Source organism: Trachymyrmex septentrionalis, unplaced genomic scaffold (assembly GCF_001594115.1).
Source record: "Trachymyrmex septentrionalis isolate Tsep2-gDNA-1 unplaced genomic scaffold, Tsep1.0 scaffold60, whole genome shotgun sequence".
NCBI lineage: Eukaryota > Metazoa > Arthropoda > Insecta > Hymenoptera > Formicidae > Trachymyrmex > Trachymyrmex septentrionalis.
In genome coordinates this window covers 5,390,160-5,417,674 of record NW_017305779.1, presented here as the reverse complement: position 1 = coordinate 5,417,674, position 27,515 = coordinate 5,390,160, and the positions used below count along the sequence as shown (strand labels likewise).

At 37.5% G+C, this 27,515-nt stretch overlaps 4 protein-coding genes across 5 annotated transcripts in view; 2 read left to right on the top strand and 2 right to left on the bottom strand.

Moving 5' to 3' along the window:
* Positions 1 to 21,114, top strand: part of LOC108752655 (Fanconi anemia group J protein homolog) — a 49,732-nt gene extending 28,618 nt beyond the window's left edge. Inside the window, exons 4-15 of the mRNA XM_018493658.1 lie at positions 10,844 to 10,882; positions 17,945 to 18,044; positions 18,134 to 18,232; positions 18,299 to 18,395; positions 18,480 to 18,689; positions 18,894 to 19,124; positions 19,296 to 19,589; positions 19,670 to 19,978; positions 20,060 to 20,392; positions 20,511 to 20,713; positions 20,783 to 20,834; positions 20,897 to 21,114. Coding sequence (XP_018349160.1) covers positions 10,844 to 10,882; positions 17,945 to 18,044; positions 18,134 to 18,232; positions 18,299 to 18,395; positions 18,480 to 18,689; positions 18,894 to 19,124; positions 19,296 to 19,589; positions 19,670 to 19,978; positions 20,060 to 20,392; positions 20,511 to 20,713; positions 20,783 to 20,834; positions 20,897 to 21,001 — 2,072 coding nt within the window. The 3' untranslated portion in view covers positions 21,002 to 21,114. The remainder of the gene's footprint in view (positions 1 to 10,843; positions 10,883 to 17,944; positions 18,045 to 18,133; positions 18,233 to 18,298; positions 18,396 to 18,479; positions 18,690 to 18,893; positions 19,125 to 19,295; positions 19,590 to 19,669; positions 19,979 to 20,059; positions 20,393 to 20,510; positions 20,714 to 20,782; positions 20,835 to 20,896) is intronic.
* Positions 21,112 to 22,536, bottom strand: LOC108752656 (coiled-coil domain-containing protein 86). Its single transcript, XM_018493659.1, has 3 exons — positions 22,282 to 22,536; positions 21,306 to 21,510; positions 21,112 to 21,212 (listed from the first exon to the last, which is right to left on the bottom strand). Exons 1-3 carry the CDS (start codon positions 22,452 to 22,454, stop codon positions 21,132 to 21,134), a joined length of 459 nt encoding a protein of 152 aa, XP_018349161.1. The 5' UTR covers positions 22,455 to 22,536; the 3' UTR covers positions 21,112 to 21,131.
* A 924-nt stretch (positions 22,537 to 23,460) lies between these two features.
* LOC108752490 (protein HGH1 homolog) lies at positions 23,461 to 25,461 on the top strand. Of its 2 annotated transcripts, XM_018493335.1 has the most exons (7): positions 23,461 to 23,661; positions 23,736 to 23,942; positions 24,202 to 24,250; positions 24,334 to 24,567; positions 24,630 to 24,914; positions 24,994 to 25,155; positions 25,243 to 25,461. In XM_018493335.1, exons 1-7 carry the CDS (start codon positions 23,577 to 23,579, stop codon positions 25,346 to 25,348), a joined length of 1,128 nt encoding a protein of 375 aa, XP_018348837.1. In that variant the 5' UTR covers positions 23,461 to 23,576; the 3' UTR covers positions 25,349 to 25,461. The 2 variants fall into 2 exon arrangements, with proteins under 2 accessions (XP_018348837.1, XP_018348838.1); XM_018493336.1 differs by lacking the exon at positions 24,334 to 24,567.
* An 837-nt stretch (positions 25,462 to 26,298) lies between these two features.
* The window catches only part of LOC108752593, an 11,651-nt gene continuing 10,434 nt past the window's right edge, over positions 26,299 to 27,515 (bottom strand). The window contains exons 7-8 of the mRNA XM_018493531.1: positions 26,857 to 27,239; positions 26,299 to 26,771 (exon numbers count right to left, since the gene is read on the bottom strand). Of these exons, the coding sequence (XP_018349033.1) occupies positions 26,415 to 26,771; positions 26,857 to 27,239 (740 nt within the window). The 3' untranslated portion in view covers positions 26,299 to 26,414. The remainder of the gene's footprint in view (positions 26,772 to 26,856; positions 27,240 to 27,515) is intronic.

Sequence of the window (27,515 nt, the reverse complement as noted above, 5' to 3'; positions counted from 1 at the left end):
TATGCTTGTTGACGTTTCCATCATTATATATAACTAGATAACCATAAAAATATCATAAGATTGATTGTTTGCGTCCAACGGTAACATGAATGGATGTGGAATCGGTTGTGTAAGATTGCCATCCGGGACGACCGACGATAGAAACGTTGCGCATCATAACAAACAGCGTCAACGCTTTTCGAAAAGATTGCAAGTAACAAGTAAACTTGTAATTCCGTTTGTGCGCGATGACATCAATTCGACGCAGCATCCGGGGCATCCCAACTGGCCTGAAGCGATCGGCATCGACGGACGGCCGGTTGCCGGTTTGTTTTTATTGAGTAGTTACTCCCGCGGAAAAAGAGGAAGCGAATATAACTAAACGCTTCGCAAAAGTACCCCGGGGGTTCTTTAGATCCCATCAATCGTGATCTGTCCGTTTTCATCGCGATACGTTTATCTCTCTTCCAGCTTCCATCAATCGTCCGTTCGCATCGCGCGATCGACTTAATGCAGTAGTCTGAAATATCGTTTTCGATACAAATTTTTATTTTGATACTACTCCGTGATACACGCCACTCTTCTGCGCTCGCGACGAATCCAGCGGCGAATTTGTTCGCCTATGCGATTCTTATCGTACGGAATATATGAGAGAAGAAATTGCGCAAAAGGCAAGATGGCAAAACGTGACTTCATTGTTCTCGACTCGTGCTGCCTTTTCAAATGATTAGGGTTCTCGAGTGCGCGCCGTCGTACGTAGGGGGGAAAAAAATTGCCAATTAATACATTTCTCTGTCGTGTGTTGGCCTCCGCTCCCCGATATCGAGTCGTGCCGTCGCGACGCCATCCTCTGCGGTGCCGCGTATGCTGAAAAAAAGAGCTGAGCGGAATCGAGGGAAGGACGAAATTTCGTAAATCGAGTTGGCCTTCCCCTGGAGGGTGTCGGTGCGTCTGTCCACCATATTGATCGTGGAAGCGGTAGATATCCTGCTTGCCTATATGTACGCGCGTGTATGTATATGCGTGTGTATGTGTGTGTGAGCGCGTGTGTGCGTGTATGTATGCATATATATATATATATGTATGTATGTATGTATGTATGTTATATATATATATATATGAAAGAGAAAATATATATACCTCTTCTCTTTATATGTATGAGCGCATATCATATACATATACGCGTGTGTGTATATATGTATATCTGTTACAGGACGGTTTTAGGGGTGGTTTTCACCCTCGAAGAGGATAGAGAGCAGGGGCAAAGGGGGACGAGTGAAGGGTGCTGACGCTGGCACGAGGGTGAGCGAGAGGCGGCTTTGCTGGCGGAGGGAGGGTTAGAGGGCTATCGGGCGGCGAGGTGGGATGGTAGTATAGAGAGTGGCTGGGCAAGGAGGGAGATGAGGGATTCTGGTGGCGTTGGAGCCGACACTCGCGGGTGCCGCCGTTACCATGGTTACCACCACCCTCGCTGTGAACAAGCCCTCTACGTCATATTGGCATAGTATATTCCCCGCACCATAAAGCCAAATAATCTACCGAGTGATCCAATCTGAGAGACTCCCTGTCTAACTCGCGCCCAGCCAACTGCACTTTCGTTCGCAGATATTGAACATTCGCACGTTGGTTGTGACATGTTCCCGCTTTTGCGCTATGTTTAATGGTTGCAATGATCATTTCGAATACATATCTCTCCCTGTTGAGTTGGTACTATTTAAAATTTAATTATCGTTGAAATAGATAAAATCCGTGTTAAATAAATGGGGGAGTTTAAATATAAATATGTATATTAGGTAAAATAAATTGATTTTTGCTTGATGTTGCGCCTACTATATTGATCCAATTTATACTGTTCTATTTTGAACAAATAACAATATATATATAAAAAAAAAACAGTAAAATGTTCGTAAATCGTAGAGAAATAATTCTCATATTGAGAAGAATTTGTACGAAGTAAATTGCATATTTCGAAAATGCAATCCTATATCCTATATATATAAAATATTGATACTCCGAACTTTGCGGAGAATCAACCAACACGCATAAAAAAATATGTTGAAAAATGAAGTATTAAACGCTTGCGGTACGATTCGACGTTCGATGCTGCTTAGAATCGATCTTTTCGAAATTTGCCGTACACCGGTATCTCGGGGTATAAAGTACTTGTACAGTGTGTGCAGACACTTGATCAAATTTTCAATGCGATAATCCACCGCGCGAACTTAACCATTCGGCAGCGCCATATTTGCACACAGCATTCCGCGCGTCATAAAGTCAAGCGGGCCACAGAGTGATTTATTCGGGAAGGCTCCCCGTGGCCTCCATTTTCCGAACAGGGAGAATTCGAACTCGAGGCCACTCTAATTGCTACTTGATCGTCGACGATTACAAGTCGTTCGATGGCTGCCGGATTGCGCCCGCGTTTACGAGTGAGAAACAATAAATTGCATTCACAGCGTGAGATCTGCTCCGCGGGCCACGAACCGAAGTTACTTTGATCACTATCTCTCTGAAATCGGAATGCTTTGTTCGTGGTTGCACGTGTCTGCTTCAGGATATTGCTACTTGATAGTTGGCGTTCGACGGCCGGTCGTGCATTTTGCAGGGCGAGAACCAGCGAATCGGAAGTCAAAATACAATATGGGTAAAAAGTTTAGACTTAACACGTGGAACAAATGGAGATACGTAGGTTATACACTTCCCTCACTGTTGGGGCCTCGACTTATGAAAATCAAAATCGAGCACTTCATCGTGATATATTTCTGCAAAATTAATATTGCAATGATACACACATACAATTGCAATTGCATACAGGATATATTTTGTCTTTATATAATTTTCTTCCTTTATCTATATCTTCTTCACAACGGTAGCGATTTGTACTTTTAATGGAACGTTTTTAATCGAAGCGCAGGTACGATAACGTCAGTGCATTCGTAATTACAAATAATAAAATTATCGCGCGTGTAATTATGCCATTTCGAGGTTGCAACGTTACGGCTAGGGGATATTATGTCAACCTTATGCATTATTGCATACAATTGCTTATGAATTATGAAATTAATTAATTTCACATTCTGCGTTGCGTCGCGTTGCGCTGATACAAAGCCACAATTGGATGCTACAATCTCGTGTATCTACCGATCGTTCTGGAAAATGTCATTTTTAAACTATGGTTAAAATTATCATTGTTGCTCGCGATGCGCCTTGTAAAACGTAAGGGCGCAATAAATGAAATTTATCAAGTAATATTCAAACGCGTAATTAATTTAAAAGGGTTAAAAGGGTTATACATAAAAAAAAAGTACTGTAACAATCTCTAACCAGGAATACATGTATATAATCTATTTCTGCTAAATACTACGTTGCGTATCTCTGTTGTAACGTATTTCGATATTCAATTGAATGTATCTATGGAAAAGGGTATCGTTTTACTGTCGGATCTGCGAGCGGCGAAACGAAGTTTCAATAACCCAGTTTCGATTTTCAAATAATCCTCCCCGAATCTAAGCCGCGTCTCCTATCGCTCAAAAAATCTATTTGCTCGATCGCGAAACTTGATAGGTTTGGCAATAAAATGATTTCTTTCAAGTGAACCGTATTTCTAAATTTTGAAAAGATTTCAATTTTACGGTTGGCGAAATGATAATTTTTTTAATCCGAATTATTCATTTAAATGATTAAAGGAAGCGGAGACGAAACGCGAAAGAATGAGAAACATTGGAAAGGATAAAAAAGAAAAATATAAAAATGATTACGATTCAGAGAATTATCGGAGGAAACGATCAGAAGCTCTAATACTGCCATTTCATTCTCCAGGAAACGAGACAATGGCCCAGACGGGACAATGTTCCCTGCGCGGTTTCGCGCAAAACTTCGTCGTTGGGATATCTAGCCGGTGGCGCGAATCGTTTTCTCGCTGCTTCACCCACGGCCGGAGGGGTTGGCGGCAGGATGGCGTACGGGGGTGGCCGGCTAAGCGAGGCTCATTTTGTTGGCGGCAGATATGGCGCGGCCCGCCGCCACCCCCAACGCTCCGGCTGCCTTCCACAGCCGCACATCCGGTGATGTGGGGTGCGCGGAGGTGACAGGGAGGGATAGATAGTTGAGCCGGGGGTGGAACGGCTGGCTGGCGACATTATTAGACGCCCCCGGTGAGTCAGTGAGCGGCGGTGAGGACGAGGGCGGACGGCGATGACGACGATGACGACGACGACGACGACGACGACGACGACGACGACGACGACGACGTGGTGATGCCGCGGGGTTGTATGGAGGATAATGAGGAAAAAAGATGATGCACGAGAGATGCTGCAGCAAGATATCGCGCGGTCGTCGTCGTCGTTCCATGCCGCGTAAAAGGCATCTACCTGTGTGAAGAAAGACGCAATTTTCGCGTGCGTCTATCTCCGCCGGAGTATTAATTCAGCTTGTGGTAGAAAAAAAGAAAGTCGATGATGACGAAGTACCGCGTCGTCGTTGAAGGGGTTTGAACGAAAAATGAACGGTATCTCCGAAAGAAAACACGATGATTAAAATTATATTATAAATAGAAATTCAGGTACATATATAAATTGTGCCCGTACTCACACATAAATACATATATACTTTTATTAAATTTTTTCGTGTCTGTTTATTTAAAAAAAAAAGGTTGAATTCTATGGTTTTGTTTTGTAAAAAATCACGTGCAATCCTGATTTTCATTCACAGTTATAAATAGACGAGAAGATATTTATAATCTATACTGTACGAATCCTTATAACATTATTTTTATTGCGTGTATTACAATTATATTAAGTCGATACGATCGAACGAGCTGTTACACGAAGCTGCTTCGACGGATTTGGCGAATTTCTTTATATTTCCCTTTCTTGCAACTCAACAAGGAAATAAAGCATCTGTGACATTAGCTAGATTTCGTGAACTAGTCAATAATAATGCCTGTGGGAAATGAGCAGCTCTCGAGCTCTACCCGCGAACTTCTTATTCCCAAAATTAAACGACGTCGGTTCATCCCTGCAACTCACAGCCGGAGCTTTTATTTGATTCGCAATGCGACAACCAAGATAGCCGGCGTGGCGCCGAGCATGGTGCTCATCCGTACTCCCTCATGCTCGCGGATGCGGTCTGAAAGCTTTTTCGCCGGATAGGATGAGGAGGAGAAAGAGGAGGAGGAGGAGATAGAGGGAAGAGATGGAAGAGGGATGAGGTGGTGGCGGGAGCGAGCAGGCGGGTGATGTTCCATCATGGGGAATGAAAATCAGGGGCCCCCTCGGGGCTCGGAATTAAAATGGCTGTCACACGCAGCCGGGGGTTGTGCTCTTCCTGCGGAAAACCTCGGCAAGAGGAGGAGGAGGAGGAGGAGGAGGAAGAGGATGAAAGGTACCCATTCCCTCCTGCTGCCGCTTGCCACCCTTTAACCACCCTCTTCCTACTTCTCCGACATTTTTTTGTTACCTTATTCTCTCTTTCCCGCTGCCTGCCTGTCTTCCTCTTTTTTAATCCGTTTCTGTTCCTATCGGGATCTCCACTCTTTCGTTTTCAAGACGACCTGTCGTCCGCCGTTTGATCGACACCGATATTCGATCAGTCGCGGTAGCTATATCAGCTATGGATAGAAGATTTATATCCGGGCGTTAGTTAACGAGAAGCAAAGTCCTAAAGTTAAATATATAGTTACGTTAAGAAAATATGAAAAGGATAATCTTAAGGCGAGACGATATTTAAATTAATAATTTTGATATACTATGTAATGCTAAGAACGATGCTCCTGTCACGAAGAATAGCTTCTTTTAAATATGAACCATAAACGTAATAAAAATATATTAAAGAAGTTACAATTTTTGGGAAAATAATCAAAATAAACATTGATATTTGCTTTTTTACAGGAAATAACGAAATTATATGTAAATAAATAACATCTTAAGTTATAACTGTCTGTACAATTCTTTTATTAACTTTATCTTAGAACACCCGGTATAATCTCACTGTGTTTCCGTTGTAACCAGTTTCTGCGTCGTCGAGCCAATCTTGCCAAGGGTGCGTAGCTCCTATAGCGTTCCCCCTGTTACGCCCCACCCTCTCTTTGGTCCCCGAGGGGATCGAAATTAAAATGACAATGAGGGCAGATCCGAAGGGTGGCTAAAAATGCGTACCCTTGCCATCGTCCAATCAGCAACGAATCCCACGACGCCATCGCAAACCTTTCCCCTTCTGCTTTCTTTTTTTCTTCATGCGGCTCTTCATGTCCAGAGAAATGCCACGAAATGAAAACGTTTAAAGCGCGATGATCCTTCAGTAAAATCTCCAACCCCTTTCGTCTCCATTGCTTGCAGTTCTTTGGAAAAGTTTTCAAGTAATCGGACGAAATCGGTGAATGATTTCTGCTCTGTTCGACAGCGGCGATTGTTATCGTTGAAAATAATAAAAATAATATTCTTTGGATGTGTGAAATGAAACGCTTCCATAAAACCGATTAACGTTTATTATTTAATCCCACGATCTACATGTATTGTACAGATTCCAATAATTACTATTACTTGTTTTCGTAATATGCTAAACTGAGTTTACTTATTCGTTATTAAAGAATGTTTATTATTTCTAATGTTATTGGAATGCTTGATGTTTGATTTAGAAGAATTGATTTTAGATATATATATATATATATATATAATATCTTTTTAATTTTATTTTACTGTTTTTTTCACTACAGATATATGTATGTGATGTTTAAAAATCGCTAAAAATATGCAGGAAAAGATGCGGCGAAAAAATGTGTAATCGTGCTCGAAAATATACGCAAATATTTTTCAATCGCACAATGAAAGCACAGAGAAGGCGTAACGACGCGCGTTCGACGCATAATCATTGGTTTCTCACCTAGCGTGTTTGGATATTTCCATGAATATAAAAACGTGATTCGTATTCACGTGAAATACTGATTTCAGAACTGCATTTTTTCCCAGTTTCCTGCATTTTTTTTTTAGCATTTCAACAAAATGATATTGTGACTGTAAAATTTCTCGATTGCACATTTGTCAGTCGGTGGGTCATTTCATTCGGATTTGTTTATGAGAACATTGTCTCAGCGTTATCCACTGTATTTATGAAATTATACTTTTTTACTTGTGTTATTAATTGATATTTGTACCTAAATGATTAAATATACAAAATTGTTAGTGTATTTAAATATATCTACTAAATTTTGTGTATATACATATATATATATATATACACATATAAAATGTAACAGTCATTGCGGTGTACGAAGTGTTGACGGATTGTTGTATTGCCATCAAGTTGCTCTCATTCCTTCTTTCCGCCATTACGCGCGAATTGCGCCGGTCGCAAGACCGCGGCACGAAAAATACAGGCGTAAGAAAAAAAAGAAGAGGGAAAGTTAGGACGATGCAGGATCAAGAAAATGATATCCCGTCGGCACGTGCACGCGATTAAAAAGGTTCACGAGATTTTGCCGCGTCGGCCGCGGTTCGACCCGGTAAAAGCGGAACCGGCTGTCGTGATACGGATCTGACCAATCATAAAGACCGCACATATACACGCATAATGGCCACTCATTCATCTATCCAGGACCGCGCAGTGGAACAAAGGCGGAAATTAGTTAGGTTCGTTATGCTTATTAATTGACTGACATTTCCGTCATTTATTGTACAGCGAATCGGAAACTGCTCTCTTGTGAAGACTGCTCTTGAGAAACGGGCCCCCATTTCTATACGCGCGTGGAACTATTGCTACAGGACGTAGGTTTCATTGAATGGACAAAGTCAATGATTTGAAAAAACGTGCCGACGCTTCTGTGGATCTAGCTTTCGCGGTTAGATTCAGAATTGAGATAGAGATTTCCGTACAATAAAAACTAATATGTGCGGATGACAAGAACAAAATGCACTAATGTGCAATATAGGTAATGAAAGATCTGATTATCTTTTTCTGTAAAATTTTATCAGTCCTTGTATTTCGACGTATTTTAAAACGTAAAAATAACACGATTCTCCAACATGAAAATGGAAAAATGACTTTATCTTTTATAAATGAAGAAAAAAGTATCTTATCTTTCAGTAGAGAGTAACATCAAAAGCCAAAGACATTGTTAAAATAAATCTCAATTAAAAAAAAAAAAAAAACATTTGAATGGGACAATTTCATCATTTTTGCATTCTGAAAAATTTATTAACAAATAATGATAGAATATTAAAAAAAGAAACGAGATAACCCTTAGAATGAGAGACGAGAGTTTGATAATTTAGGGATAATTTTTAGGGATAAAGCTTTCATAATGTTTTGAGAAAATTTTGAAGATAAGCTTCTGATAGGCGATTCATCACGTAATATATTCTGCGATAATTATATAATATTAATTATTGATTAATACACATTTATTAGCAGTAGTATGGCTGGAGGAAAACGATACGAGCGGAATAGAGGAAAAGAAAATGAAGCGCACACGAACGCAAGATGCGACTCGAGTGAATCGCAGAAAAATTGCACATAAATGAGAAGTTTTTCATATAACGTATGTTAGCGTATAAAAGGGCACAAAAAGATATATGACGTTACGGTATCTATGCTCTGTGCGTTCAAAGAGAAAGCATTCGTGTACGAAAATCTCTTTTTCGTACGCGTGGTGAACCGTTATTATGTTACGTCTAAATATCCTTTATTCATATCGTTAACAAACATGCGAAAAATACCTAAAAGACCGAATTTAAAAAAAAATTATTTTTAATGAAAAATTTTTTAGATTTCCTGGGAAGACGATTGCAAATTATTGGTCACTTCTCATCGCGTGTGCAACATATATCTTGTAATTTTTGCATAGCGCGTTTATTTAAAAAAATTACCATCTTTCGACACACGATATCTCGTTATCTCGTCCCTGTGAATGTGGGGAAGAATTGAAAAATGTTGGTACGATACATGAGGGGATAAAGCAATTACGTGGATTCACTAATAACGATGCCCGTATAGTATGCTGTTTTCTCTCTTCACTGATCCGCCTTCGTTAAATATAAACTGGTCGAAACAATGATTTTCTGTTACATTCTAACAACTATAAAATTGCATCTCTCACATTGTATAAGTGTATTTAAAAATATTTTTTTCTATCACTTTTCTCTCCTGCCTTGAAGAGTTTTAATTTATCATGTAATTATATCTTATTTAAAGAAAAGGAAGTTACTATTTTCATGCGCACAATACACTCGTACGTTTCAAACGTTTCCTCTGCAAACGCGCCATGTTCTATCGCGTATTCATTTTATGCACCCCTCATGAGAAATTGGTAAAAAATGGCGACTGGTTCTGAAAAGGGTGAAGGGCCTGTGTAATGGAGCTCAGGGATTTCTTAATGATGCTGTCGTTGCTGACGCCGGCTTTTGCTATGTTTATCCTTCGCTAAGGGACGACGTGATAAAGGAGGGGGCGTATCGGTACAGAGACGCAGCTGTGCCCCATATCATGCACCTATATCCTTGTGGAGGGTGGTAAGCTATTGGTGAGGGAATAATGCCACGGGGGTGCCGGAACGGTTTCATTACACGGCTTCCCGAGGGATAATATCCCGGGATATCTCTCCGTGGTCGACCCCACGGGGGTGAAATTCCGTGCCATCAACCCACCTCGCATGAGAGATGAACCCTCTGTGCGGCGACCCCTTGCTGCTGGGGTATCAGCCTTAGCAACCCCTTTGGAGGCAGAGTGCGCGTTCGAGGCGAGCATGGGAGGAAATTGCAGCAGCCGACCTGCACTGGAACAAGGGATCGCCATGCGGCGACAGAAAATGGCCGATAGTCTCTATCGTGGCGACTGCAAATACGAAGGCGCTATTTTAATAACAGCGAGAGCAGATTATATACCATTTTTGGCACGTCTATTCTTCCTCGAAACTGTTGAAAGAGCGATATGCAACGAATTCTGTACATACAGTGGGCGCTGTTATTCGTTTCCTGCTCCATTCTCTTTTGTTTCTATGAGATTTTTGAAGTTGGAGAAATATGGTCAATAGTTTTTAGACATATTACAAGATTATATAGCTTTATTAAATAAAATTGATGGAAGAAGTCTCACGAAGGTGATCACATATTGATGTCTTACGGGACGTTCTTTTTTTTTTTTCATTTCTTTTTTTCATGTCGGCATCCTTTGAAGCTGCCACACGTATATCGCTTACGCCTTGATGCCATTATATCGCGATCATGCTGGCGCGCGTTGCGATTAGTATTTAATGCACACAATGTATAGGAAAGGGTCCTTTTTCCGTATCAGATGCGGAGCGGGCCTTAGGCCAGTTATTAGGCCGCTGACAGGCCCATATAATCCAACTGCCTCTAATGTACAGAACGAAAAATATAATGCCTATTAGTGGAGGATCTTTTCATTGAGGATTGTGTTGCCCTTGGGATTTTTTCATTGCTTTTATTTCTTTTTTCGTCGCATTGGTTCCACGCGTTGGTTCGCGCTTAGTAATTTTCATTTTTTCCTTTCCACGCGTTTTGCTTCTAATAAATCTCATATCGGCAGTCTAACTGATGGTAAAATAGATCAGATGGCAATCTCTTTCCTTGATATAATGTCATAAATATAAATAAAAAGTTTAACTAAATTATTTATTAGAGGATAAAAACATATCGAATAAAATCGATAATTCATTATACCGTTATGTTAATTATAATTTGTTTACTATATATATTTTGTATATATTTTAGGTATTTGTGCATCGAGTAAAATTTTAAATCTAAGTGTACTAAGTAATTTAAAATTGTAAAATTTTATTCTTCAAAGAAGCACATTTTTGTTAAGGATTTTTGTTATTTTTAAATAATATATAATATTTTTTCTGTTTCAGAGAAAATACGCCGAGAAAAGAGCGATGAAATGGATACAGGTGAGTCTAACAGAGAAAGAAAATTCTTTTGTGTTATTTCTAGTCAATACATTCCGTTGATTGGTCAAAAATGTCGTTCGTCCGAAATTCGCTTGTTTTACCTGTTACGTTAACACACGGTCGGATACGTTGACGCGTTTGTTAATGAAATTACCGTGTTGGTCGAAAGAGAGAGAGATTTCCGTTAGTTTTACGTGGTTTAGTGGATACATTGTATCCTCGGACACGAAATGAAATGTTGCGCGAGCGTTCCAGGTGTCTGCTCCTATTGTAGTTGGCGATACTCGAAAAGCACAAAGCGAATATGATGTTACATAATTCGAGCAGTTCAAGCGCGAAAACCCGCCACAGTTATTATATTTAATACAGCATCCCGATCTGCTAGCATCTGCCCGCGGCGTGCTTCTTTATCGCGAACGAGAAGGATACTCTCAAGAATTTAACGTGTAACGGCATGACGAATGTATTTGTGCAATCAATACATTTTGCTGTTGGAAGATCTTACGCTTTTGAAGATTACCAACAACGATATTTTGCGCAGTTCTAACCTTTAGAGTTCGAACTTTTAACCTGATTTTAATCAATGAGAATTAATTATGCTTCGCAGAGGATATATTACTTTCTTAATCCTTTTAATGCTTCTTTGATATGGCACACTTTTCTTTTTTCAACTTTTTTTTCTATTGCTCTTTTAATCTTTTCTTACGAATAAAGATACGTACATTTGCTTGGTATCATTATGTTTCTTGATATCTGGCGCTTTGATTGAAAAGAAAATTGTTTATAAAATATTTTTATCATTTTTATGAAGGTTATAAGCAATCGAATTGAGTTAGGCATGTCATACTCAAGTGTATTTCTCTAATGTAGCGTTTAAGGGTTAATGACGTATTCATTAAACACTTTAAGGATTCGTACAAAGTTTCCAACGATGGCATGAACCAATAAAATATAATTATGTAAAAACGAAGAAAAAGACACTCGATTATCCGCTTCAGTCACGGACAGTTAACGAATGTCGGCAGTATAATGAATTATAAAAGTGATTTAACGGTGCATCGCAATGCAGACTATAGTTTTCGGTTCGTTAGCAATCGCGAAACCGCACGCGGATTTGCTCCGGTGAAAATTACTGCGCATTCTGGCATAATCAACTCATATATTATTTGTAAATTACGGTTAATGATTATCATTATCTTCGATTTGAATGTAACTAATGTTACATTTGCAACACTAATACGCGTTGTTCATTATTCATGAGCTCTCGAAATAATATCAGCATGCCCGCACATCTCAATGTGATCGAGTGTATCGGACTGATGTATGATTCAATAACGGAATCATTTACTCTTTGATTAGTGCGCTTTTGCACGAGTGTGCTGTTACGTTCGAATTTTTCCGTTAACTTTCGAGGACGCGTGCAGATTCCCATCCGAGTGCTGCCCAGGTATTATTTTATCTTTGTTTAACATTTAGCGAGCAACAAGGATAAAATGATGGGTGAGGCATATATAGGTGGCACTTGGATGGATATCTGAATGTAGCTCGAGAGAACAAAAACAAAATATAGGGATAACGATATTTCTCTGTTGCGTTAAATGTTAGGTGTTAAGAAGGAAAGAAAATTTAATCGCAGAGGAGCGCGATTTCATGCGAAAGGCATAAGGTATTTTTTCAGCGTTGAAATTCGAACGTTGCGACGAGTATCTCGACGTTATTAGGCTTTTAATAGCTGGCGTTGAAGCGCGCGATGGAATATATTTTCGCGCTCGATTTCCGTCCATTACGCAACTCTGAAAAACCAATTCGACGCAACCTATCGGCGGTAACATTACCGACCATACGGCGGCGGCGGCGGCCACCGTCGTTGTCGTTGTCGTTGTCGTTGTCGTTGTGTCGTTCGCGTCCTCATATTCCGCCCCGCGGGAGACGTGTTCGGGGGTTGCGCGGCAGCGCGGTAGGGTGGGTAATGTCGGGAAATGCAGCTAACGAAGTTTACGAAGACACTTAACGGAATTACGCCCTCGCTCGCAATGGTCCCCGTCGTCCACCCCCCCCCCCCCCCGCGTGCGCACCCCGTCGTCCAAGCTGTACGCCCCAAGCGTCCCTTTACACTTTTCCGGCGGCAGGAAGGTCGCGTTAATTACCGACAGAGGCAAGAAGCCGGGGAAACGGTGGCAAGATATTTCGTCCTCGACGCGAAGCGTCGATGGTTACGAAAGTCGGCTATGGGGGCGGGCGATGAAGGACGACGAGGGGGTGCCGGTGATGCGCGGGGGGTAGCCGGAAGTGGGAGCGGGTCGGGAAGGGGTCGGTCTGCGCTGAAGAAGGGTGTTATTGACATGGTGGGTGTCGCGTCGTCGGCCATCTTGGGCCGCGGCGGTCTCCCCGCCGCCGTCACCTCCACCTCCTCGTCCTCCTCCTCCTCTTCCTCGTTTTCCTCTTCCTCCCACCGCCGCCGCCACCCTCTTCGTCGCATTCGCTCTGCTCCCCATCGCGTCCGAAGGACATCCTTGTGTTCCCTTGTACCGAGTGACATTCGGGCTGCGTGCCCAGCCTAACCTGCCCGGCGGACGCCCTGGCCCACCCTTTTCGACCAACCCCGGCAACGAGCTGCGAGGGTCCCGGGGGCTGCTTGTCGCCATGGCGACCGAACCCTCGCCCAACCCCCTCAACCAAACGCCGATTCCCTATCCCTCGGCACTTCGCTACCCCTTCCTCGTCGCGCGCGTCGTTCGCGCTGCCGTTCTCGTCGCCAAAGAGAGTCTTTCGATATCCTCATGCGTCTCTCTTTGACGGTTTTCTTCTTTATCTCCTCGTGCTTTTTTGTCTTCTTTTTTTCGCTCCTTCTTCGCCATTTCTCCATTCTCTTTGTTATATAGCTAAATGCCGGTCTTGGTTTTTGTTTTTTTTTTGGAATTTGTATTATTGTTTCTCTTTTTTTCATCTGTATCTTCTATCATAATTCATTTTTTAATCGATATTTTTTCTTTTTTAGTATCTTCGAATTTTATTTTGTTTTTTTTAAGTTATTTTATAACTAAATAAGATTTCGTATTTTGAACTCGTGTCTCCCCTTGCTGTTTTTCTTTTTTTTTTCTCTTTCTTATCATTTCTGTTACAACTATTGTTACTTTTGATATTTCTCAATTTTATATTTCACACAATATAACGTCCTAATGTCAGTATAATCTTTTGATGTAAGCTGTCATTTTTAGTTTTTGATCATCGCGTTGTTTGAGTACATTTAATACGTTTACATCGAAATGAAGAAAATTATAAAGATCTGTGTTTCTTTTTACTTGTAAAATTTTACGTTTTATGTAATAAGCATACGATATATAATCTCATCCATACGCATGTTTCTCGAAATATTTAATATTTTAAAGGAACATTGTGTATTTTTTACTTAATTATAAAACTTTTTACAAATTCAAATATTAAAGTCTTAGAGTGTTTTGTATCATTCTTTATATTCTCAAATTGCTGCATCTTTTTTACAACATCACTTTAACGAAAATTTGGCATCCAATATCGGTAGTCTATATATAATAATTAATGGTTAACAACACTTCCCCATATTGATTAAAAAGAACATCGGTGTTTCACTCAAAATGCGAGTTGCGGTTTCGGTGTTACGCGAATTTAATGATCCGCGCCGTAAAAAATGTCTGTCGGTATTCAGAATTGGTTAGTTGATGGCAGCGTTAATTTCGCTAATTATATCGAAAAGCCGATCTCGATGAAACTTCGCACGATCTTCCTTTTGTCGGAGTCCCTTTATCAAACATTCTCGAAGTCACAAAGTTGCCCACCCTACAATCCCGCGGAATTGGCGGATATTAGGAAGGACTTCGGCTTTTGTCTCATTTGGCCACAAAGTTTCATAAAGCACCACAATCCCGACCAATTAGCAACGATTTCCTAAAATCAAGCCATAGCCACGAGCTAATTGGCACTTGACATTCAACTCACTCCCTTGATGTCGCAAGAAACTCACAATCATCGATGATAAATGCTCCAATTAATTATATGTGTTTTAGTTAAAAGAACCCTCAGCTTTCGAGAAGGCTTTTATATCCTAGTGTTTTACTGCATTTTGTTTTTTTTTTTATTTTTTTAATTATAAATGAGACACGTTTAGTTGTGTAAAACTCTAAATCGAATGTACATTGTTAAATATAATATCAATGAAGCAACAATAACTCAATTCTTGGAATCAAATAACATTTTATTATTTTTAACTTCTATGTGTCAAAATGTTAAAAATTCATTTTTCTAGTTGAATTGCTTATTTCCAAAGTAAACAACGTCATATTAACGTATGCACTTAAATAATAAATTAAATTGTAGTCAGATTTAACACATTTCTTGAGCTGAATGATTTAATTTTATTATTTTAGCTAAATTAACGACGTATTGAGTAAGACTAGTGACGACCTAAGAAATGTTTATAAACAATTCAAATTGAGTATAATTTAATATATTAAATATAAATTTAAGCGTGTCATTGACGAATTTTTACTTATATACCGAAGTATAAACATATTTAATTATACCCGGAAGTTTCATTTATATTGAAGTATCTCCCTTGGAAAAAGAAAAATCAATAAGAAGAAGATTATTAATATGATAGTAAAATAAAAGAGTACATTCAGAACTATTGTCTACGGGATAGGATTTTTAACGTCCTATATATGCGTTCGTGTAAAAACAAATACTCGATATATTGGAAGCAAAGTATCGACGCATTTCAATGGCGTTGAAGTAGCTTGAGCACTCTCGGGTTCCGAGACGTGGCGGAGCCACGTTTGGAATAAACTGGACGATCCGGCCGGACCGTGTTTGCCATGCCAGCTGCATCGCGGCAAAACAGAAGACGCCTGTCATCGGGAACGACGATCCGTAGAAGACGCATCGGAATGCAATTCTGTAAACGCGGATCCATTCATGAGGTTACCGCGGCCAGCTAACGCGGTTTTAAAATACAGGAACGAATGTGGAATAATTGTAGAATAATCGTCGAGCGATCGATAGAATGACAACAATTCGGTTAATTAATGCCAGTGGAGGAGTCAAATTCGTGCGTGGCGATAGGATCGGAAGCGGGCACCGCGGCGAGTACGAAAAAAAGGGGAAAAAAAGGGAAGAATCACGGCCTTTATGTACGCGGATCAACTGTTTATTCAGTATATAGCGAAAACGAGAGAAAGAGGAGAAAGAGATGGAACGAGTACTGCGGGAGGGATCGTGGAGTAGCAGAGGCTGCGCGGGGGAGGAGGGAATGCAACAGCAAGCGCGAGTGATCGACGTGAAACGAGTTCATTCATGCTTGGATGTTGTAATCCTGAATGGACGTAGAATGGATCGAAACTGCGCGATTAGATTGGACTGTGTGTGGCTGACTTGATACTTTTTTTTTTTTATTTTTTTTTTTATTTGAAGGGTACGGTGATTTTTATATGGAAAGGTGACGTGAATCGAACTTACGGCGTGAAATTTGTTTTCTCCGTATATCGTAGTTAAACGTAACTACGTAGGTAGGATTCTCGATCGTTCAATGATATGGAACGCGATGATTACTTTCGCGTTGGATTTGCGCAATTCAAGCCCGGCCAGTCGCGATCGGAAGGTCGAATTTAATATATCTTCTGTAAAAGATTAGAATTAATTTTTTGCTGAATCGAATTCAGCGCCGCTCGACGATCCGTGTTAAAATTCAGGCTCGCAAGGTTAAAAGGGTGCGCCTCTCTATCTCTCAAGGGTGCGATAACTTTCAGCGCCGACTGTATCGCTGGATGATGTATCCCCCGGGGGTTTTCTCCCCTTGGGTGTTGGGGTGTGTTTCGTTGCCTGGCAACGACACCCTCGAAGTCCGCGCTCTGATTGGCCCCGTCTCGCTTTTCCTGTCTTAGCCTCTCTTCTCACCCCGTCGCCAATCAGACCCCCTTGCCCGTGCTACCGTACCACCCTCTGCTCCTCGCCGCGCCACACCGCGCCGATGGAAACCGCCGTCGTCGGAGCAAAGTGCACACACGAGCGCGCGCCCGTGTGTAGCAGAAAAAAGAAAGAAAGAAAGAAAGAAAGAAAGAAAAAAAAAAAAGAAACACGCTGTAGCGCGTCTGCACAGAGAACAGAACGCTAGGAGGAATTAGGGGGTAGTCCGACGCAATGGCGCAATGTTAGTACCTACTACGTACTCGCGCGTACGTGTACGTGGTTAGGGGTGCACATTGTGAAGCGACGTAATAATATCTCGCGGATAAATAACACACATCTCTTTTACTCTCTCTCGTATTGTTGTACGAGAAGAACATCCTAGAGACAAAATACGACACGCGACGATACGTCTCGAAATCTTTACTCTTTACGACCGTTCCCTCTAATAATGCACATCTTAATTATACGTTTTTGTTTCTTTTTTTCTTTTTTGTTTTTGTTTTTTTTTTTTTCTCAATACGAAGCAAAAAGCCAGAGAATGCGTGTCTCTAGATAACTCGGATGAAACTTGAAACTAGTTTTGCAAGGATGTGAGATACCGAGATCTTATTTGCCGTAGATTCATCCGTTGTAAATCCGATTACGACTAAAATCTCGAGCCGTTTTGTCGGCTCTCGATGTCATTGAGAGTCATTTCTATTTTTACGGCTCTGTAAATTGTACGAAAGGATTAAGAGCGATTCCATTGGCTTCCCTTTCAATGCCTTCTTCGAGTAGCCGGCTTGTTGTCGAGACTGCACAGCGCTCTACGAGAGAATTAAACCTTCCTATTGATCCCGTTCAATGGATTCGTGCCCTTTCACGTGCCAGCATTCGTAATGTTTTGACATCCTCTACGCTCGTCTCTTCGCCTCTCGCTCGCTTCCTCAATGCCAGGAACACATACATCTCCGTACCTTTTAATTCAGTATTCGCGGGAATAAAATTTATTTTTCTCGATGAAATATATACGAAAAAAATTATTCTCTTAAAAATTGTTATTTCTTTCAAGATATTGGTTTTATGTTTTGTCAGTAAGAACTCTTATAAATACAGTAGGTTAATAATTGTCTTATTTAATAGAGAGCTTACGCAACGACGACGATGATACTGAAAATTTCTTTTTAAACTCGTCGCAATATTTTGATGAAAAATTGCTTGACCAAATTTTGTCGAAAAACAAGTAAGTGCGTTATTAAATATATAGCATTTCAAACGTTCTCTATATGTCTAGATTGAATAGTAAGAAAATTGAATATTTATTTACTATAGAACAAGGAAAGTGCCAAAAATATTTTATGGATCGCGAACTCACGGGCAACTCGAGCAGGTAGTCAAAGAATTTAAGAAGACCGCGTACAGGCATAAGAGGTAAAAGAACATGCGAAGTATTCGTTCTATTCAATGAATGTATAATAAATGATTATTTCTTTCTAGGATGACTATATTGAGCAGCCGAAAAAAAACATGCATTCAGGAAACTGATAAGAACAAGGACAAATTGTGTAACGAATTACTTGATCCCAGGCTTAAGGTTTCTATAAATGTTATACCATATTCGTAGAAGTTTAAAAGTTAAATAATTATACATACAATGATATATTATTTATACGCGTAGGTTAAAAAATGCAAATATTATAATGACGATGCAAAGAAGAAACCGACAATATTTAGTGACATGGACACGCCTTGGGATATTGAAGACTTGGTGTCATTAGGCAAAAAAGTCGGGTCCTGCCCATATTTCGGTGCAAGAGTTTTGATGGCTGACGCAGAAATTATCTTTTGTCCGTACAATTACATCCTGTATCCAGAAATTCGCGAAAGCGTAAGCAAAATTAAATTATTACTAATAAAGTATTTAGAATCAGTAAATATCTCTAAATAATTACATTAAAAATAATTCATCAATAGGGATGCTTAACAGTTTAAATCTCTCTTCATCTTAAATGCATAAGTACTATAATATTTTCCACAGTATTAAATATTTAACAATAGATGTAACAAATAATTATATAATTAAAATATATAGATGCAAATCAATTTAAGAGATAATATTGTGATTCTCGATGAGGCTCACAATATTGAGAATATATGTCGAGAAGCTGCCACTGTGGATATCAGAGATGACAAGCTCATAATTGCCGTTAAAGAATGCAAACATTTTTTGGACATGGACTATAAGAGTAACACTTACGCTATCATACACGAATATCTCACAGATCTCATAAAATTTCTTAACGATGTTGAAGTCAAAGATAATGTGAGCATATATATATATACTTATCAAAAAATAAAACATTAATTGTTGTTCTTACATTAATTTTGCGTGTCATTATGATTTATTTAAACTTCCATTTCGTACCTTAGGTATTTATTAACGTACTATGAAATAGTTATTTTTACTTATTGTAGTAAAATGTATATGCTTTAGGATCGTAACGAAATGGTCAGTAAGCATTGGGTTGGTAGCGTATTCCGAGAATTGCTCGACGTAAATAACATCGGATGTCCTAGATTTCCCAATTTTATTACTGCTAGTAAGATAGCTATAGAAGATTTCAAGGAAAATATGAAAGAAGAGAATTCTAAAAACATAAAGCCCACTATTTCGCAAGAAAGTAGGAAACTTCTTGAGTATCTCTGTTTCGGTATGCAAATGATTGCATCAGATAAGGTTGATGACTATAGGATGTGTATCATAGAAACGAATGAATTTATTGAAAAGGTATGTCTGAGCAATTCGTTTGTGTAATTACGATTAATCTAATAATTGTATCAAACATCATGCAATAATTTTTTTATCAGGTAACCGAAAATGACTGGATCTCGACAACCAAAAAATTGACCAAAGTACGAACTATGATATTGAAATGTATGAATCCAGCTATAGTTTTTGCGCCTTTGGCTCATGAAGTTCGTTCTGTGATACTCGCTTCAGGTACTTTGACGCCAACTGTGTCGTATCAAAGCGAACTCGGGACAAAATTCTCATATATAATCAATCCTGATCATATTATACCGAAGAATCAATTATATATAAGATACATAACACAGGGACTAAGTGGAAAACCTTTAAAAGCCACATATGATCAGGTGAACACCTGGGCTTTTCAGGTAACGGATTGTTAATGATTTTATTTTAGATATATTCACGCTATATGTATACGAATATCTGAACAATTTTCATTCTAACAGGACGAACTCGGTAATTTGGTTCTTCAAGTATGTGACGCGGTGCCATATGGTGTACTATGTTTTTTTTCGTCTTACAAGGCAATGAACACCATACACAATAGATGGAAGAATAACGGCATATGGGAAAAACTCTCCAACTTGAAGACAATTTTTGTGGAGCCGAAATATGAAAAGGATCTAAACCCAGTCATGAAAGCGTATCGTAGTGTGATTGAAGAATCGCCGTCTGAACAGTATCGAACAGCATGCGGAGCTATTTTCTTTGCAGTTTTTAGAGCAAAGGTGGCGGAAGGAATAGATTTCAGTGATAATGAGGCTCGTTGCGTATTAGCAGTAAGGAACATTTTTAATATTGATTTTATTTATATATCACATGTACACACACACACACACACACACACACACACACAACACACACACATTTCTAATATTATATCTTTACGTCTATTAGATTGGCATACCGTATCTTTTACAAAGCAGTGATGTAGCCATGAAAATGGAGTATAATAACTTGAATAAATCTAATGAATCTAGACAGTTGCTATCTGGTAGCGAGTGGTATACTGTAAATGCGTTTAGAGCGCTAAATCAGGCAATAGGTCGTTGTGTCAGGCATAAAAATGATTGGGGTGCTGTACTACTAGTAGATAAAAGGTATGTATAATATAAAGGTATAAATATTTAGAAATAGTTCAAACTTAATAACATTACGATAATTTATAGATTTGAGCTGCAACAGAACATCAATTATCTACCAAAATGGGTAAAAACAAATGTACGTCTCAAAGTAAGCTATATTTGCAATCTACAGATACTTATAATTCACTTATATTACAGATAAGATGTAATCAGATTTCCAAACTGGAAATGGAACTTCAAGATTTTGTAGTCATGCAAATTGCACGTGAAAAAGAAGAAAAAGAAAAATTATTAAAAAATTAAGACTTTCTTTTAGAATAATGAGATCTATATGCGCTGAATAAAGGACTTTTTTTTTGTTAAAAATGATTGTCTAACAAACAATTATAATGTTATGTATTTAAGTACTCTATTTACATGATTTTATTCAATGTTACATATTAGTTGTGTCTCTCTTTTCAATCATTCTTAATTGTTTTTTCTTCATCCTTTTTATCTTTGCAGTATTTTTAATCTGAAAATGACCCATACAATAAGAATAAGGATTTTTAAAATATATCCAATAAATGCATGCCTTGTTATAAAAATTATATTAACATTGACTTACAACTTGCACAATTTCGCTCTTTTTTCTATTTTCTTCTGCCCTTTTTAAATTTTCTCTCCTTCGTTGCTTCTTGGCCTCCTTTTCTGCTTGCTTTTCTGCCTTGATTGCCCTTGACATCTCTTTAACGCGTTTCAAATCTTCTCTTAACTTTTGTTTCTTAGCAAATGACTGTCGAATTCCACGTGTTTTAATTATAGAAGAAAATCTGCAAACAAACATTTGCATCACTAATTTATATTTTTTTTGCTCATTAGACAAAACGTTAGGAATAGTTAATAATTATTCGGCAGAAATTTAAAAAGTAACAAAAATTTTTGTTCTATTAACTAAAATTATATTATGAATGGGATATTAGATAGTTCAGTAATACTGGAGTAATTTGTTGTCAAGCAAAGCTTCCAAGTAAAAATTGTCAAAGAACTTATTATACAATCTCTGGTGAAAATTTTTCTTATAATTTTTATACGAATTAGAACATTTTTCGGATATACTCGGAAATATTCGGAAAGTTCACATCTTTCCTCAGAATTTTTCATACATATGAATTCTGAAATATTCTGAGATTTCTCACCTCATTATTTTTTAAAAATATTTTTTAATTTTTTAGATTTTATAACTTTATCAGAAATTATCTTACAAAAATCTTAGAAATCTTATGATATTTATTCATAATAATATATATATTCATAATAACATAAAAAAAATTCTAAGAAAAGATTCTGAGACTGTAGATTTTCTGAGAAGTGTTCCAATTCATATAAAAAATATGAGAAAATTATAAAAATTATATGAAAAATTCTGAGAAAAATTTTCACCAGAGATTCCTTGTTAAAAATTGCAACTGTAACAAACCTAGGAAATAATCAATATCTAAATCATAGTTTTTCTCGAATGATAATAGTTGAAGAAGAATTGATAACTACTGAAGAATTATGTTATGAATAATTATATTATTGTTATTGAAATTGTAACTTACTTCGTTTTTTCTTCCTTCCATATCCTACCAGATTTTGGTTTGCCTCGTGGAATATTTTGCCTCTCGCGTTTCTCGGTATTAGGCAACGGCTCTAATGTAGGTTTATTCAGCACCGATGCTGTATCCAATATATCTTCCATACGCGTTACTTTTTCGTCGCAGAGATTTGCCATTGTTCGAAAGTATTGACAAAACGTGCACTTTTAAAATGCTACGGCATGTAAACAATTTTCTTAGGTTAGTTTAGTCGTTACGTTACATCGCCGACTGCGGAGAAGCGGACGATAAGCGAAGCATGGATCATCACGTCGAACTACATTATCAGCGATCGAAAATGTTAGTATACATTAAATATATCGTATATAATGCTAAAAAGTTTAACATAGACAAAGAAAACGACTCTTTATTTAATAAGTATTTTTTTATCTCTGTTTTCTATTTCTTATTTAGCATCTCATTTATTAAACAATGTACTTTATTCACAGTGGTTCAAAATTACTTGGGCACGTATGTTAATAAATTGTTGCGAGGAGTGTATTAATTAAATGTCTTTTGATGAATGAGATTTTGAAATTAATTTTTCTTTTTCCAAAAAAACCAGCATTTATGCAACTAATTATACTTTGTAATTTTTAATTTTTTGATGAAAAATTTTTCTTAGAATTCTTGTAACTTATCCAATTTTTTGTGTTTTATAAAAATTCTCAAATTTTTTACTAGTATATGAATTTTTTATTTAAAACATTTTTTAGAGGTACCGAGAAAATATAAATTATTTTCTAGAAGATTCTTCATATAAATAAATTCTGAAATAATATATATAAATTCTAAAATTTCTGAGATTTTTAATTCTATAATTTCTAAAGAAAATTTATATACCCTGAAAAAGTTTAAGGTATTTTATCAGAAATTTTCATGTAAAATTTTACATAAAAAATATAACAAATTTTTAAAAAAGATGTGAGATGAGGATTTTTTTCATTAGAACTGTTTTTACAGATAATCAAATTTCGTAAATATCTTGTATATGGACGAGAACTCTATTCTTTATTATCAGGTGGTATATACCATCATATAGTAATAATTCATTCAAAAACTACTGTCAACTTATACGCGTATATTACATAGAGGGCTAATGGTAGCACAATTTTCACTTTAGTCAAACATGTGTATTTGAGTTGGTAGTTGGAATCACTATTTTTTGTGTGTAAAAATACAGTTTTTAAAGGTTTGAACTACAGAATTTTCATGTAACAAATTGACAATTACACGTCTAAATACGTATATTAAAAATAATGGAGTCCTTACAAGAAATTTCTAAATATTTAAGCCCTAATACCCGATTTGATGTAAAAATCTGTGCATTGAATCACGTGCTCCGTATGTAATTTTTATATATTTTATATATTTTACACTTTACAAAAACCTTGACAGATCATTCAAAATGTATACAGGTGTAACAGCAACTACCGATGGCCGGGAACTCCTGTTGAAGCTACCAGAAATATTGATACAACTTGTTACCTTTGTACAAGATTCTTGTGCTGCCATTAGCAAATGTGCTGCACAGATATTAGTAAATATTACTGGAGATGAATCAGGAACTAATGCAATGTTGATTATTTCAGAGTCAAGTAACTCAACAGAGATTAATAAGTCTGGTAAGTAAAACATTAGCGATATAATAGCGCATTGATAACAGATTCAATTAATTGACATCAATTGTATGTATTTGCATTAAACTTCTGTTCTGTCAGCCAAACTTTCGATGATTTAATCTGATGACAAATTGACAACATAAAATGAAAAGAATTTAGTTATAAAATAAATAAATCATTTTGAATAATTACAAAATAAGATTCTTTTTGCTGTTGGCGAATAAAATTTGTAGCAGATATTTACACAGTTTATTTTTGACAGATTTGGTTACCCAAGAATTCAGTCAGAATTTAATAAAAGTTTGTTTAAGGTAATATATTATTGTTTACTTATTGCTGTTTTATTCTATTTGTATCAAATATTTTTTTTATCTGTATCATGTTATTTTTACAGGGCTGTAACTGATAAATCTAGTGTTATAGCAGATTTATGTTGTATGATACTTTCTAATATGACTAGACCGTTTCATCTAATAGATCGAATGATAACACTTATTGAACAAAGTGGTTACTCTTGGGATGAAATATTATCTGTATTTACTGCAAAACAGTACAATACTAAAGGCAATAAATTGCATTATCTTGGACCTATTTTTAGTAATCTAAGTCGATCGCCACGTATAAGAAGGTATCATTTAATTGATTTCTATTTCAGTAAATTATATTGTAAATAAATGTGTTTTATTATAGGTATTTCATGGATCGAAACCGTTGCGTTATTCAACTGATTCTACCATTCACAGAGTATTCTGACAGTCTAATTAGACGAGGTGGTATTGTCGGTACTTTAAAAAATTGCACTTTTGACACAGAAAATCATGTGTGGTTGTTAAGTCCCGAAATAGATTTATTATCATACCTGTTATTACCACTTGCTGGTCCAGAAGAATTTGATGATGAAGATATGTCTAAATTGCCAATTAACTTACAATATCTTCCTGAAACAAAAACTCGAGAGACTGATCCAGATATAAGGCAAGTTATAGATTGACAGAGGAATGATTCATGAAATTAATGCAAATAAGACAATAATATTATTATTATGTTATTTCAGACTTATGCTTTTAGAAGCATTAAATCAACTCTGTGCAACAAAAGTGGCTAGAGAAATGTTGAGAGAAGCAAATACATATCTCATACTTAGAGAGCTTCATAAATGGGAAAAGGATAAGAACTGTTTATTGGCATGTGAAAATGTCGTAGATATTTTGATAAAGTAAATATTTGTGATATAAAATAAAATTCCACATTCCAATTAATTGTAATTTTTTACATAAAAGAAATTTGTATTTTTTTATTACAGAACTGAAAAAGAAATCGGTTTGGACAATTTGAAGGAAGTAGAAGTGCCGTCTGCATACACGGAGATGTTCCATAAAATGGATAAAGAGTTTATTAGCAATACATAGTGCAAAAAATTATATTATAAGTACATACAGAATGTATCAAAAGTCCGGCAACAGTCGAATATCTCGAAAGCAAAGAACTTTTGAGAAAAATGTTTCACAAAAATTGTAGGGTTTAGAAAGATCTACTTACTGATTACATCCGTTTGACCTTGGAATGCGTCGCCCAAGATTCGATCAAGGTCAAATCGATTTTTTTAACGGAATCCCCCTTCCCCCCCTATTTTTATTGTATAATCTTGTGGTTCATCTCAAGAGCGCGCTTTTCAATATACTACAATAAAGTTCATTTTCATTAAGTACTTTTCGAATTATGAGGCTTAAAGTACTACCAGCATTAGCATTACCCAAGGTGTCCGATCGACGGCTAAAACCTCTTGAATGTTATTCAGGGTCATGCCCTGGATAACATTTGTCAAGACCATAGAAAGTTGTTGCTCTTATTTTAATTTTTACACTAAAAATTAATTCAAACAGATGTGTAGATCTTTTTAAATAAGTAGATCCTTTTAAATCGTACAATTTTTACCTGAAACATTTTTTTCAAAAATGCTTTGCTTTTGAGGTATTTGACTGTTGCCGAACTTTTAATATACCCTATATAATATTCTACAGGTATTGCACATACAGTGTATACATAATACTTATCTAATGAAGAAACGAAAATGGTAATTTATAATACATTCGACTTTTCATATTTCTCATATTGCACTGTCCCATATCATTAAAAATAAGCTATCAGGTCCAACGTAGCAAAAAAAAAAAAAAAATCAACTTGATCTTTATCGCTTACAGTAAACGTTATAGTCTTCAAAATTAGAATAAAGTATATAAATAATTTTGCATTTACTGTAATTTACACGCTAAAATCTGTCAAGATGAAAACAGGTACAAATAAGTAGTTGCATATTATTTATCGAGAAACGACTAATTAAATCACGATATGTTCGTAAATAATCCTTTTTCGGTAGTGCGAAATGGCAAGATGTTACACGAACACGTATAATATCATAATATTAAATATTAAATATGCGAGATTATACCGTTGGAGATAATTCGGATACTTTCATCAAGGTAAATAGCCCAGTCCAGCTTCGAGACTAATCGAACTTCTTATGCTCGACGCGTTACTAGTTCTTCTTGAGATCCGATTGGTCTCGCCAGCACCAAAAACTGCGGCGATCTCCGCGCTTTTTTTTATGGAGAGTGCTTCGTGATGCGCTCCGGATCTCCCGTTACCGCGAGAGGAATACTTTTTATCTCGTTCCGCACCACCGACGTAAACCAAACGACCCTGAGTATCTCTCGCGCTGACCACGAGGACTTTCTCGCTGCCGGACGACTGCTGAGATCTTCTCCCTGGGCTAAAGAGATCGTAGTCTAAGGCCAAGTTATCCGAACTACCGCAAGCCGGCGATGATCGGTTCTGCAATAGAAATTTGTGCAGACAAATTTTAATACGGCTGTAAAATAAAATACGACTAATCACTAACGTAAAATTCCTTAGCCACCTTGAGGAAGTCGGTGTTGCGCGATGAACTATGACTACCAGCCAATTTCGAACCTCGGATCCTCTCGGAACTGTCTCCTCTACTAAGCGTGCTCTCCGATGGCACGATTCCCTTCTGCCTGAGTTGCTCCAGTATAGTCGGTTGTATCGGCTTTCTTGCGCAGTAACACTTGTTGCTCTCGGAGCAACTGTCAGTGTCGCAGGCGCAAACAACCGTATTTCCTGGCGCAGGCGTAGCCTGTACCCTTCTAGACAACGAGCAGTAGCACTTATCCGCCGAAACGCATGTACACGACTCGGAGTCGTAGCTGCATTCGCTGCAGCTCACGTATCCGCTGCTGCTCCTGTTCGCGGTGGCACCCATGCTACGATTGAGTCGTCTACCTGCGTAGTTTTTTATAATTATATTATGTGTCAATAAATATAAATTATATTGAAATTTAGATATTTTGTCATTATATTGTTACAATAATATATTTTGTCATTATTGTTATATTGTTCTATCGTTATAATGTACGTTTTTCGTTTTACTTGATTACGTATAGGAAAAAAGGAAGCTAGCAAGGGTATAGGAAAAAGGAAGCTAGTTAGATGTAATAAAGAAAATTAAATTTGGGTTTTAATAACAAGAAGACTAATTTTAATTACAATGTTTCTACG